This window comes from Jaculus jaculus, chromosome 17 (assembly GCF_020740685.1).
Source record: "Jaculus jaculus isolate mJacJac1 chromosome 17, mJacJac1.mat.Y.cur, whole genome shotgun sequence".
Taxonomy (NCBI): domain Eukaryota; kingdom Metazoa; phylum Chordata; class Mammalia; order Rodentia; family Dipodidae; genus Jaculus; species Jaculus jaculus.
In genome coordinates, this window is record NC_059118.1 from 51,490,508 (window position 1) to 51,505,031 (window position 14,524).

At 44.5% G+C, this 14,524-nt stretch overlaps 1 protein-coding gene across 6 annotated transcripts in view; it reads right to left on the reverse strand.

Annotated features, from left to right (window-relative positions):
• Positions 1–415: 415 nt before the first annotated feature.
• LOC123455579 (lysine-specific histone demethylase 1B-like) overlaps positions 416–14,524 on the reverse strand; it is a 44,250-nt gene continuing 30,141 nt past the window's right edge. For 3 of the 6 annotated variants that reach the window (XM_045136915.1, XM_045136913.1, XM_045136916.1), the window contains 6 exons: positions 13,841–13,972; positions 11,852–12,058; positions 11,564–11,701; positions 7,576–7,683; positions 5,321–5,493; positions 416–1,940 (listed from right to left, as the gene is read on the reverse strand). In XM_045136915.1, the coding sequence (XP_044992850.1) occupies positions 984–1,940; positions 5,321–5,323 (960 nt within the window). In that variant the 5' untranslated portion in view covers positions 5,324–5,493; positions 7,576–7,683; positions 11,564–11,701; positions 11,852–12,058; positions 13,841–13,972 and the 3' untranslated portion in view covers positions 416–983. Of the gene's footprint in view, positions 1,941–5,320; positions 5,494–7,575; positions 7,684–7,792; positions 7,852–8,254; positions 8,338–11,563; positions 11,702–11,851; positions 12,059–13,840; positions 13,973–14,524 lie in introns of those variants that run through there. The other 3 variants (XM_045136914.1, XM_045136919.1, XM_045136918.1) reach the window with 3 other exon arrangements.

The window sequence follows — 14,524 nt, forward strand, 5'->3', positions numbered from 1 at the left end:
ACTTTTAGTGTACACTGCTTTTAAAAGGGATTTGGAGCCCATGTGTGGTGGTGCACACATTTAATCCCAGCACTTGAGAAACAGAGGCAGGAGAACCACTGAAAGTTCAATGCCAGCCTGGGCTACAGAGTGATTCCAGGTCAACCTGGACTAGAGAGAGACCCTACCTCAATAAAAACGTGACTTGAGTATTTCTAGAAGCATTCGTGATGTCAGCCTTCTTAATGCTCCACTTGTTACCCTTCTCTTTTAGGGTCACAATGCATGACTGGTTGCCTAGAGATGGTCGACGCTTTTGAAGAACGACATAAAAGTTGGGGAATTGGCTACATTTTTGAGAAACTATATCTACTTACAGAAAAGTGAAAATATCAAAATATTTGCGAGCAATTAAAATTCTGTTAAGGTTTGAAAATGTAATAAATGCATATTTAATTTTTCCTCATGCACCATATAAAACTTTGTTCAAAATGTCACTTTTTAGATGAAATCACATACTAAACTGTTAAAGTAATCCTCTAAAGAGGAATGTATGATAGGGGCAAAACATTAAATTCCTGTGTGCCTTCTAACCAGATGGGGGAGAATTTTTATATAATTGTATATTTCTTCTGTAATTAAAGAAAAGAAAAATGCAATGCTTATAACTTAAAATATAAAAATATCACTATGAAATTTAGAAACATTCAAGAACTATATTTTAATGGGATTTGAGAACAAAAACTTATTAAAGATTAGCTTTTACTGTAAACTAATAAACTAATAAAAAAAACTAACATGACAAGAAAATGAAAAACATTCCCTCATAATTTAACAGGATTTTTGTGTCCAGATATTTTCTGGTGTGCTGGCCTTGGAGAGGGCATGGCCTCCTGTGTCTCTGGGGGTTCCTTGGCCATGCCTCAGAGCAAAGACCCCTCTCCCGAAGGCTTCAGCCTGTGCCTGGCAGAGCCGGAAAACCCTGCAGACATCTTGACCAGTTCTCACATGTTCCACACAGGGCGTGGGGCTACTTCCTCGGGCTGGCAACAGTAGCAACATAACTTTCTTAACTGTTTTCCAATACTTCTCAGGATTCCTCCCCAGCTTCTGAGCTGTAGGCTGTGTGGCGAGGTGGTGGTCTCACCCTGGGGGGCCTGGGGTGGTGGATCCCCAGGGCATGGGCATCTCTCAAGATCCTCTCTGGAGGACTCCTCGCTCTCTTCGGGAATAGGACTGAGGCGGGCAACAGGTCTGCTCCGGACTCGGCGCCGCACCTTCCTTCGCTTCTTCCTCGCCCTTTGGTGTCGAGTTGCAGGCTTGCCCACGGTGGAAAAGTCTGAAAAGGTGTGGCTCCTTTTCAGTGATGACAGGGATGAAGAAACATCCGATGGGCCGATGGCGGGAAGGTCTGGCTCCGCCTGACATCCCTCATCCCCACTGTCACCAAAGGGCCTACGGCGCATCGTGATGGTGACACGTAGTGTCTGTCCAAAGGGACCTAATTGCAACTGCCATCTGACACTTACCACCACATTTTCTGGCCTTAAACCATGGCAGGCTACGTCTGGCCATTGGTGGTAGTGAATAGGCCACAGGGCCTGGGCCTCCCTCGCCCTGCCTAGTTGTGTCTTAATTGTCCCATGAAATCCGGCCATGGCATGTTCCGTGACGGCGCCCACAGGCTCGGAGCTCTGGAGCATACGGAACATCTGAGTGATGTGCTGGTGGTGCAGTGTTCTTATCACGACAGTGTCACGAACGACCCAGGTGTGGGTGATGTGAACCACCTGGGAGATCCTCAGGCACTCCAGCCCGTTCCTGTGGTGCTGCCGAACAACCTCTCTCTTGGAAAACGTCCCTTGTCCCAGGGTCTTCACGATGTCCTGCAGCAGTGCGAGCTCCCTGCCACACGGGCTGCTGCGCCCGCACGGTTGCTCCCTCTCCTCCTCCTCCTCCATCTGGACAGTGCGTGTGGGAAGACAAGATGCAGATTAAACAAAAACACAAATGAGCTAGAAATTCCTGTATCAATAATAATCACAGGTATCTCTGTCAAACACAGTGGGTGCACCTCATGCTTCCTGGAATGCAACAGAATTGACAACCCTTACCAAACTCAACAAGAGAACACAGTAACATTAGACACAACGGGCAGGATAGCTAACAGACACCAGCAGAACTCAGAGCTCCATGGGAATCATTTTGAAAAACAAAACAAAACACTGCAATTAATTATAAAATCAGGAAGAAAAAAAATCCATTTACCACAATACTACAACTGATTCACTAAGAAACACCGGGATAATAATGAAAAACATCTCCCAGCAAAGAACTGGTGAGCACCACATAAGAGTGCAACATGAATTCTAGCCGACCTTTACCGAGGAAGGAAGGTGAGTGCTCCGCGAAGTATTCCATCATGAGGCAGAAAGAGAGGGGACACTTCCACACCCCTTCTGCAAGGGCAGTATCACCCTGATGCTAACATGGTGTCACAAACAGAGAAAACAAGTGGCTAAATTCCTTGATGCATACAGGTGAGTGTCACATACTCACACCAGGGAGAACAAAAGCCACAATCCATGAACTAATAGGTTCCCACAGAAAGTCAAAAGACCACAGCAACATATAGATTATATGAACAAGACAGCATACGATCAGACCTGAAGCAAGGATCACATACTCCGCCATGAAGTGTGAACTCTGTCATTTTTAGGAACACAGATGAGTCCAGACATCATGTTACATGTGACAAGTTTTCCTCACGCACACAGACATGGCAAGTTTTACCCCATGATGTGGGAGGGCTGGGGAGGCAACTGAAAGGAAAAGCGGAGGATTCAGCTGTGGAGGGTCAGGGCAGGGAAGAGCGCGATGAGCATCGGCAGAGCACGTGGGCAGCAAGAGTCTGCGTGGAATCTGCCTTGAGTAAGGTCATCGTGCTCACAAGTAAAATGACAAAAAACAAAACGACAGAAGAAGTGAACAGAAAGTGAAGAGCTTAAAAACTGAAAAACGTGAACCATTAAGAAAATAAAAAAGATCAGCACAAAATATTCCCCAAAGCAAAAGGAACAAATATAAGGGAAATCAAAACTCCAAACCCAAACTGAACCTCAAGTCAGCAAGCAGAGGCCTCTGTCCCCAGATCAGCTGCCCACACAGGGCATCCCCCATCCCCATCCTACGTGTGCTCCTCCAGCCCTGTGCTTCCTGAGGACAACGCTTTGTATTTCATTTTATATTGTGTGTGTGTGTGTGTGTGTTTGCGCACGCGCCTGTGTGTGCATGTGAACACCAGCCACTCTTGCCACGGCAAAAATGCCAGATACTGAGTCTAGCACACTTTGCACAGAAGTGCCTTCAACCACTAGACTGAGCCATCTCCACAGCCTCTGGACAAGGGTTCTGAAATTCTCATCATGGCCCTTTATGAGGTCACAGGAAGACATGGACCAACCATGGTTGGGCAAAGCCATGGTGCTTTTTCCCCTTTTTGTCCCCCACAAGGACTATACTACTTACTTTTCTTTTCCTTGTGACAAACTACTTGAGAAAACTAAGAGAGAAAGGTTTATTTAGTCTGGAGGGGAAAGAGGACGTATAGTGGTGGGCAGCTCGCAGGTACAGCAGTGGGGAGGGAGGAAGCAGGTTATCCTATACTGACTGAGCCTGATCCCCCATCTTGACCCCCTTCCTCCACCTAGGACTCCCTTGCCAATGGTAGCACAACTTTCCTGAACAGCGCCACCTGCTGGGCAGGAAGTGTTCAAACCCATAAGTCACTGGGGGACATTTCAAATCCAAACAAGGATCTTTCCCACTTTCACAACAAAGTCATAGTAATGACGGTGACCAGAGTATCAGGAAGCTTAATCCTTCTCCACTGGGCTATAGACACGGATATAAACCAGTTAGAAAGGGAAGGAATAGGATACTGAGTGACATTTTCCACTTGTACACTAACACTCTATCTACTACTGCTTGCCTTGTTCAGGCCTCCTCATCTTCACAGTATGCGCATTCAATCCAGGTTTCTTTAAACTCAGATGGGTGGTGCTGAGGGAATGGTAGCTCCTCACTGACTTTGTGGTGTGGAAACAAGATGCTGTTACCAAGACAATCCAAGGCACCAGGATGCCAGCTTCATTAGTACTCCTCAATAATCAGAAATCCACTCACGATCCCAAAAGACAGTGAGGGCCGGGAGTGGTGGCACATGCCTTTAATCCCAGCACTTGGGAGGCAGAGGTAGGAGGATCGCTGAGAGTTCGAGGCCACCCTGAGACTACATAGTGAGTTCCAGGTCAGCCTGAGCTAGAGTGAGACCCTGCCTCAAACAAACAAACAAACAAACAAACAAACAAACAAACAAACAAACAAACAGAAGACAGTGAGTTTCAAAATGAACAAGGAAAACAAGGATCCCAGGAAGGACCTGTCAGTCCACTGGCCAGGACAATTCAGTCAGGAAATGTTTTAGACACTGTAGGAAAAAGAACAGGGCCCGTCTCAATACAATGGTCATCCTATCTAGTGCCCATCCTCTCGTGCCATCCAGAGTGCTTTCCTGCACAAGGGAACCTCTCTTGCCATGCTTGTCACGCATGTGAACGGCCTGATGTTACTATGTAATATCTTTGACTGCCCAATAAAACAGTGTTCTCAGTTCATCCAGCCAAGTGCACCAGGACGAGGTCTAAGGGAAGAAGAGGAAAAAGCTGGAACACGCTCTCCACCATAGGAGGACAGCCAGGGAAGAGATGAAGAAAGAACAGACTGGAGAGCTGGAGGGAGAACACGTGGGGGTGTGTTATGGAAGAAGGAACTGCTTTGAAGGTGGAAGAGGAAAGAGAGGAGGGAAAAAAGTGCAGGTGACCATGACCTGCCCTCTTGACATGCTATGGAAGAGTCAGAGTGACTCTTGACTTTGGATATACAGTTAGTACAGTAACCACTTTTAAATGGGAAAAAGGAATGTCAAAGTAAAAAAAAAAAATGACAAAGGAAGCTGGGCGTGGTGGCACACGGCTTTAATGCCAGCACTTGGAAGGCAGAGGTAGGAGGAGCGCCATGAGTTCAAGGCCACACTGAGACTAGAGTTAATTCCAGGTCAGCCTGGACCAGAGTGAGACCCTACCTCGAAAAACCAAAACAAATAAATAAATAAATATGACAAAGGGATAATGAAGAAAATGGGGAGAGACTTAACTAGGAAAGATAAACAGAACCAAGCCTTAAACTGAAATGATCAAGTAATAAATAGCTCGGGGGGGTGGGAGGGGGAAGAAGACACCAAACAACAAAAGGAACTTATGAGAGTGGGAAAGAAACTTACCATGTCAATCCAACAGGTCACAGACAGGCAACGCTGTCTTTGACTCTCAATTCTACCTCCTCTCCAACCTCCAAGTCCAGGTGCGCTCCTACCACCGACTCCTCTGCACTGGACACAGTTCAGTTTGGTCAGCGGTTTCTATAGGCCTGGTGTCCATCCCTCACAATGGCTCCCTGTGATGTCAGCACAAATGGACCAATCACGGCCAGGCATGCCCCAAGCTGGTTTTCTTTCCCACTTTTTGGTCCCAAGGACCCTTTTCTTTTCTTTTCTTTTCCCATCACGGTGACCAGATGTCCAAATTCATGGAACCTGTGCTCACTTACATTTTGTGGGGACCAAGTAGGGTCTTGGTCTCTAGTCTGGACTTTGTTGCACAACAGGCACTGTGGCATTGACTGTTTCCCCCCTACGCACCAAATGGGAGGAGTTTGATAGCCCAGTGAGTGGTGGCTTGCCAACGAAGTTATTTATTTGAGAGCGATAGAGATACAGAAAGGAGATAGAGTTAGTTGGGTGCACCAGGGCTTTCTGCCACTGCAAACAAACTTAAGATACATGCAACACTTTGTGCATTTAGCTTTATGTGGATACCGGGTAATGAAGTTCAAATGTTAAACTTTGCTTGCAAGAGCCTTTAGCCACTAAGCTATCATTCCAGCCCATTTCTGGAACTATACTGAGGCCAAAACAGTTTAAGGCAAGAAAATGACAAGCATATTCCATGCTGACTTAAGAGGCTTTTTGTGTGTTTTTTACTTTACTACATTAACATGTTGCATACCTGTCATATTCCCATCAATTTATATCATGTTCCCTCCCTGACACCATTATTTATCTGAGGACGCCCTCAGTGGGAATACTGGTATTCACGGTGGGGTCATGGATATACCAGTCAATTCTTGTGTGTGTGTGGTGGGGGGGAACACTGAGGCTCTGCATATATTGATATATGAAGGAAAATACTTCAAGGACAGACTGTTAATAGGACATTTATTGGGACTGTAGAGATGGTTGAATGGTCAAAGGTGCTTGCTTACAGACCTAACAGTTTGGGTTTGATCCCCTGACACTCACGGAAAGCCATTAGCACAAAGTGACATATGCACCTGGAGCTCATTGACATTGGCAGCTGCCCTGGCCTGTCCATACTCACTGTTTTTGTTTCTTTCTCTCTGTCCCTTTCCAATGGGTTAAAGAAAATAGAACATTCACAATTAAAGTTTGTCATTCCCTGGGATGTACATGTTCTGCAATTGTACAGGACAAAATTCATCCCTGGACCCTACTCAGTGAAAAATAGTATAGGGATGCTAACTGACAGTTGCAAACATGACATCATTCTATGGAAAAGCAGTGTTACAGAGCATGTTAATGTCTATATCCCCATTTACTAGCAGAACCTCACACTTTATCTTGTTTAATTGATTTTCTTCTTTTAATGATGGTTTCTTTGATACTGGGTCTTATCCATTAACTCAGACTGCCTTTTGGCTTCAGTACTGAGGCAGTCCTTCTGCTGCAGCCTTCCAAATACTGGGAGTACATTCGTGAGCCCCTGTACCTGGATGAATGGCATTGCACTCGGGTCACATTGCTGGCAGAAATCACCACACCAAGAGCAGCTTTGTGGGAAGAAAGGGGTTTATTTTGGCTTACAGACTGGAGGGGATGCTCCAGGATGGCAGTGGAAAATGACAGCATGAGCAGAGGGTGGACATCACCCCCTGGCCAAAAAAAGGTGGACACCAGCAGCAGCAGTGTGTGCTGAACATATGCATGGGAAAACAGACTATAACACCCATAAGCCTTCCCCCAACAATACACTGCCTCCTGGATGCTTTAATTTCCAATTGCACTCAGCTGGGGAAGCTAGCCTTCAGAATACCTAAGCTTATGGGAAAACCAGAACAAATCACCACACATGGTTATGCATGCATACATGTGTTTATGTATGTGATGACAGACAGACAGATAAAGTGAGAATGAGAATAGGAATGAGCATACTAGGGCCTCCTGCCATTGTACATAAAATTCAGAAGCATGTGCCACTTTGTGCATCTCGCTTTACGTGGACGCTGGGAATTAAACACAATGCTTGTCATTCCCTAGGATGTACATGCTCTACAAGTTTACAGGACTTCTCTCTACTCATCACAGTATTAGGTGAACTTTCACAAAACACCTTGCTTGTTCTGTATCCCTTGGTGGTGGGGGAACTAAACACAAGGAATTTACCTAGAATTGCCTTTTACCTTTATCTCTGACAAGTTCAAATGGCGCTGCTCTCTCCATTGCTTGGTATTTTCCTTCCAAAGTGCTTTCCTTTTGCAAAGTATCTTCTCATAAATCTTCTGAAGTACCTGGAATAATTCCCTGTGTTATTGCTTAAAAAAGAGACTTTCACTCACATTTTACAATCTTTCCTATGTTACCCATCTTAGCATTTTTACAATCTAATGGTGATTTTACCAGTTATCTAGAGCAGTGTGTTTCCATTTCATTGAAGCACAATGGAGAAATGTACATGTCTGAAACAGTGCAAAAAAAAAAAATCTGTCAACAAGAAGCTCTCAAAAGTTTATATCTTTTTCTTTTTAAAATTTTTTTTTTAATTTTTATTTATTTATTTGAGAGCGACAGACACAGAGAGAAAGATAGAGGGAGAGAGAGAGAGAATGGGTGCGCCAGGGCTTCCAGCCTCTGCAAACGAACTGCAGACACGTGCACCCCCTTGTGCATCTGGCTAACATGGGACCTGGGGAACCGAGCCTCGAACCGGGGTCCTTAGGCTTCACAGGCAAGCGCTTAACCGCTAAGCCATCTCTCCAGCCCGAAAAGAAGTTTATATCTTTTTGAAATAGCACATCACCTAACTTCCCTAAGCCTGTTTCTCTCTCTAAGCATATAAGAAATGCAGCATATTAGGCGTACCATGAAGGGTCATGATTAGGAAGTCTGTGTACTACTTAGTACCGCATCCACTCAGCCATTAAAGGTGCTTGCTTGCAAAGCCTGACAAGACAGGGTTCAATTCTCCAGTGCCCACATAAAGCCGGATACACAGGGGCCACATGGTCTGGAGTTCATTTGCAGTGGCTGGAGTCCTTGGAGCGCCAACTGTCATTCTCATTCAATCTCTCTCCCTTTCTAATAAGTAATGATAAAACCTTTAAATAAAAAACACAGAAGGGCGATGGGGGATGGAGAGATGGCTTAGCTGTTAAGTCATTTGCCTGCAAAGCCAAAGGATCCTGGATCAACTCTTCAGGAGCCATGTAAGCCAGCTGCACAAGGGGTGCATGCATCTGGAGCTCGTTTGCAGTGACTGGAAGCCCTGGCACACCCATTCAATCTATCTCTCAGCCTCTTTCTCTCAAATAAAAACTTTAAAAAAAAATACACAAGAGGGTTGTCCTGGAGACACAGGTGAGAAAGGGAAGTGAATAGGTCACAGGAGGAATTAGGAGAGCTGACAGGTATCATCTGAGACTCTGGCGTGTGTCAACCCTCCCTGCACTGCCCTGCTTGGCTTGTCCTTGTCGACCTGCCCTCTAACTGGACAGCATCTGCACGTCTATGGCCTGCACACATGAAGTCAGACAACAGAAAGACACAGGTCCATTTATATAGGCCAGCAAATTAGAGGAGCCCAGCAGAAAGCTGGCAAGACTGTGGGTATGGGGCTGGTAAGCACATCTTCCTGGATAACATGCTACTAATGTAACCCACAATGATAATGTATCCGATAAAACCTGATGAAAATGAAGCCAACTCTAGGAGGACCGAGGCTTCTTTCTTTTATATGAACTTGTCTAAAGTGTTTAATTAATTCCTACTATAATCAGGAGGCTTCTTTCTTTTATATGAATTTTTCTGAGGTGTTTATTTAATTCCTACTGCAATGAGCCCAGGCTGCTAGACATGTCACTCCCATCAAAAAGAAGAGAGTACAGTGACAATGACCCTTAGAGGGCCACAAGCCTAAAGCCTGAAATTCCAGAATTGTGTCCTCAGCAGAACAAGCCCTTGCTATCAACCATCTGAATGGATGTATGTGGATATGACGAGATGGAGGCCCTGAAAAACTTGCCCTGCATCGTGAGCCAGGGGAAAGTTCAGTACATGCAAGGAAAAGCTTTCAACCTCACAGCTGCAAACCACAAAAACCAGGAGGCTTCCAGAACACTTCCTATCAACATCATTTGAACTCTTTGTGGTAGTTTGATTCAGGTGTCACCCATATTCTTAGGTGTTCTGAATGCTAGGTTCCCAGCTGATGGAGATTTGGGAATTAACACCTCCTGGAGGCAGTGTATTATTGGGGGCAGCTTATGGCTATTACAGTCAGTGTTCGCTGGCCAGTGTTTGGCACACTCTCCTATTGCTATGGTCCACCTTATGTTGGCCAGGAAGTTATTTCCACTCTGCTCAGGCCATCGTTTTCAACTCCTGCCATCGTGGAGCTTCCCCCTCGAATCTGTAAACCAAAATTAACCTTATTTTCCCCACAAGCTGCTCTTGGTCGGGTGATTTCTGCCAGCAATGTGAACCTTACTGGAACAGTAAAGTTAGCACCAGAGGAGTGGGACTGATGCTAGACATCTGACTGTGTGGCTTTGGCCTCTTGGAGGTGACTTTCAAGAGGATTGTGAAAAGATTTGAAACCTTAGCCTAAGAGACACCTTGCAGTACTCTCAGTACAGCTTGATGGACTATTCTGGTCAGAGGTCAAAGACCTGAATGTAGTAATAACTATGGACTGTGAGGTTTGGCTTATGAGGGTGAAAAAGTTCTTTGCTTCAACTGGGCTAGAAGCAGTTTGTGTTAAAGGCTTACTGTTATGCCCTAATTCTGACAATTTGTGCAGGGTTGCATTGTGCAGAAATGGACTGATGTGAGCAGAGGGATATGGCACAGAAGTGAAATCCTTGGGCTGAAACTTCTGCCTGTTCAGCTGCAATCTTAGGAGAGATTACAAGCTTTGAGATTGGACCAACTGACCTGCTCTGGGCAACAGGAAGAATTTAGATTCTTTTCAAGGGGCCTGGGTGCTCACGGAGTGTCCTATTCTTCACAATCTGCTTTATTCCTGCCTGTATTAACAAACTGGCACCCTACCTGGTATTTGAGTATAAGAAATGCAAAAAAGAGAGGGTCATTGAGTTTGCAACGTAGTCTTTCGTTTTGGAAATGGCCATGGGCAGTAGGCGCAGTAATCAGAACACGTTCTCCCCCTACCTCCTAAAGGAATATCTTAGAGCAGAGTCTTATCCTTCCTCCACTCAGAGACAACATCCAGGAGAGCATTAAAATGAAAATCCATGAGCTTGTCAATACTGGGATCAGTCATTCTCCCACATTCCTGAACTACGTCACATCTTTCTCCCAACTTATGCATGCAGAAGCCAAGCTTCAAAATAAAAGAACAAAAATGTGAAAGTTTCCCCTGGAAAAAAATATTTACAGGTTCTAAACTGAAACTACACAGAGCTCTCATGGAGAACAGGGCCTAAAAATGCACAAGTGAGGATAATGTGCTTAGTGGGGAACGACAGCAGGTGGGGCAGTGGGGAACAGTGTAATATACATGGCACCCCAAGTTTATGGGGACATACAGGCGGTAGCAACAACTTCCAGGCCATTCACTCCCCCATGTGTTTCAGATGCTATGGACTACCTATCCTGGTCAAACATTCATTCTGTCTCTGCTGCACACTCAGGTTAGTGAACAAATACTCACAGAAGCCGAAATTGAGTGTAAATAAATGTTTAAGAAAAATACCAAAAAAACCATCACCCTTGGACAATACCAGGTTGGCAGATAACAGACAGAATACCCAGTTGACTTACAGATAAGAAATATGCACATTATTAAATATGCCCCAAATATTGTATGCAACATATATTTGAGACATACTTCCACTAAAGTACTGTTCATCTGAAAGCCAAATTTAAGTATCCTACTTTTCATCTGGTGCACCTGCACCCGCAAGATTATGGCCTAAGTCACCTGCACTTGGGGGAGGATTTAAATGCCTTCTCAGAAAGGCACAAGTGTTAACTCTTCTCATTTACTGTACATTTCCCACTTTGGAAGTATATTAATATTTTTTTTCTCCCACTGCTGGGGCTGGAACTCTGGACCTCACACATAATAGCTAAGCGCTCTACCACTGAACCACACCCTCGATTCCATATTGATAGCAAATCAGTCAAAAAGACAAATTTTAAAAGACTCACTTGTTCACACATCAGCGCGATTGGGTTATTAATACATCCATTGACAATCTGAGGTTCTCTTCCCACCGTGACACCTTTAAAAGATTTGTCATCTCATACCCGGCCTCCAATTCTGTCTTTGGCTTCCAGTACAGTCCCCTAAAAAGACAATCAGTTCATCTAATCAGAACAGTCCACTCAAGATGCAGAATGACAGGGATAACAACCTACATGTCTAGTTAATTCATGGTATTTCTAGAGAAACAGCTTTAACTAAATGTGAAGAGAAGCCAAAGTGCACATTCATACCACTTCAGAGTCTATGAGGAATCACCAGGCAGCCAGCAGATGCAGAACCTCTCCAGTCACATAAAGTGCCGAGCATAAGCCCAGCATAGGGGGCCCATGCCTGTAATTCTAGCACTCAGTGCTACAGGCAGGAGGATTGCTATAAGTCTGAGATCAGCCTGGCCTACACGCTGAATTCTAGGCCAGCCGAAGCAACTGAGGAACATCCTGTCACAAACACACAAAATACAAAAAGATGTGATGAATGAGCACAGAAATGTTCTTTATAAACCTGTGCTAACAGTATTACCCTGCCACAAAACACACACATACATACATTTAGTGAACAAGTACAGGGAAACTTTTGAAAACTTTTAATAGTATTCCCCTGAGCATTCATCTCAGACCTGAAACCTTCAATTTCTTCGATTTCAACTTGAGAGTCAATCACTCATTACTTCTTTTTAGCATAAAATGAAAGTGAACCAATAAGTAGACTCTCCTTGGGCTTTCAATATGAATAACATCTTTAGGTTTCCCAAGTAAAATAAAGGAAAACAAGACAACATCTAAGGCTGCAATAGTAAAAACACTATCTAGTTAGGATCACGTTGCAACTACTTCCTAATACAAGTACACTGCCTACAGATCCAACTCCAACTTTTCTATCTGCAGCAGTGTGAAGTATAATTCATAACCTCCTCCAGCTAACCAGGAGGAAAAGGTCTTTGGGCGCTATTGAAACTGTACCGAAAACCTGAACAAGTCCCTGGGCCCTCCCTGCAAAGCTGACTAGGCCAAACAGCCCTTCTTCGAGCCAGAGACATGGAATGACCCATTGAATCCTACCAAATGTACTGACTTTTGGCTTCCCTGAAAACAAAGTCCTGGCAAAGGTTTTCAACAGAAGAAATAGATCAGACCCAGAAAATTAGAGCTGGCTAAGGGATGCTTCACAGGAAGTGAATTAAAGGAAACAAGATACCAGATCACTTAACTGGAGAGGGGCTGAAGCCACAGTCGGGCAACTTGTTAACAGCTGGATTGGTGTCCTGGAGGGGCAGAACAGTGTCCCCCTTCCTGGGGAAACAAGCTGCTTTACACACCCACAAAAGTAAGAGAATTCTACCTCAGCCAGCGAAGTCACTCACTGCATCTTGCTACCAAAAGCAAACATTTTTGTTTTCCTAAGTAAAAGTCAAAGGGGTCTTTGGTTTGCATAAGGAAATCTCAGAGCCCAGGGCTGAATGGTTGATTAGCATAGCTGAGCGTTCCTCCCCCAGCACCCAAAACAAAGAACAAGCTAACATGTTCAGAACTTTTACCAAAAGTTTTCATTTTTTCTCACACAGTCCCACTACCTCTACTAGATTAATGAAGTCTGGAACTTCCACTTTAACTCAAGTTTAGAATTTCTTCCAACTGCCTTCTGTCAGTCTAAAGCTCTCTCCAAAGCTCTTTTGTGATTAAATCAATTCCAGATCATGTAACTTTTCTACAACCCAGTATAAAGATGCAATGAATCTAGTATTCTTCACCAAAATTAGGAACTGGTTTCTAAGTCTTAGAAAATTTGGACCAAATGGCCAGATAACTATCTGTTTCCACCTACATGACCCAAAAGTCTTAACCGTAATTCCAAAGTTATGAAGTTGCCTAACAGCTGCTAAACCTGCTGGACCAGAACCAATAATGACGGTTGATTTCTTTTAAAAAAGAAAAGAAACAAAACTCTAGTTGGAGCAATGATAATACATTGCTGCAATTTTCTGCAAGGTAATAAACTGCCATGTAATATGAGTTCATCGATTTTCCTTGACATCCTTAGGAAGCTTATTCCCTGCACAGAACAGCAGTGCTTCAGGGATCCTCTTTTCTACTTCAGGAGAAACACATCACATCTAGTCTTGCTGTGGTAAGTTGGAGGTGATGTGGGTGTTAGTACCACAGCAACACCACGATGGCGTGTCGTGACCAGCAGCAGTGCCTCTGCTACAGCCAGTTACTTACACTGTGGTAGTCTTTCAGAAGAAGATACTGGCCCGCGCCCACGGTGAGAACTCCTGTGTTGATAAGGCCTTTCCTGGTCATGAAGAACAGAATCCTCTCCACCTCCTGGACACAGCGGATGCGCACAAGACCCTGGACAATGATGTGAAGGACACACTTCTGAGGAGTGAGTGCTTCCTGGGTTTCCAAATGAAACCAAAGTACTAACAAAAATCAATAGCAAGAAAATAAGCCACTCACAACAAATGGGAAAAGTAGGGGTTTGGGTGTAGCTCAGTGGTAAAGTTTGCCTAGAACACACAAGGCCTCGCATTTGACCCTCACCAGCACAAAAACAAATAAAGTTTTTCAAGAGCAAAGATCTAAACAGACATTCTCAACAAGACGCACAAGTGGTCAGCAGTAACGTGAAGATGTGCTCAGCTTCATTATCACCACCAGGAATAACTCAAAGGACAACCGTGACTACCTCCACTCCAGCTCCATGGCGGCTAGAGGGCCTGTCTGGATTGCACAAGGCCTGAGGCTGCACCTCCAAGTAGCACGGGGGAAAAGACAAAAGTGAACAAGTGCGGGTCATGATGCACAGCAAAGGGCCTCTTTCATGCTGCTGATGGCGGGAATATAAATTAACACAGCCATTAATTATGAACACAGTGTAGAGGTTCCTCAAAAAATTAAAAA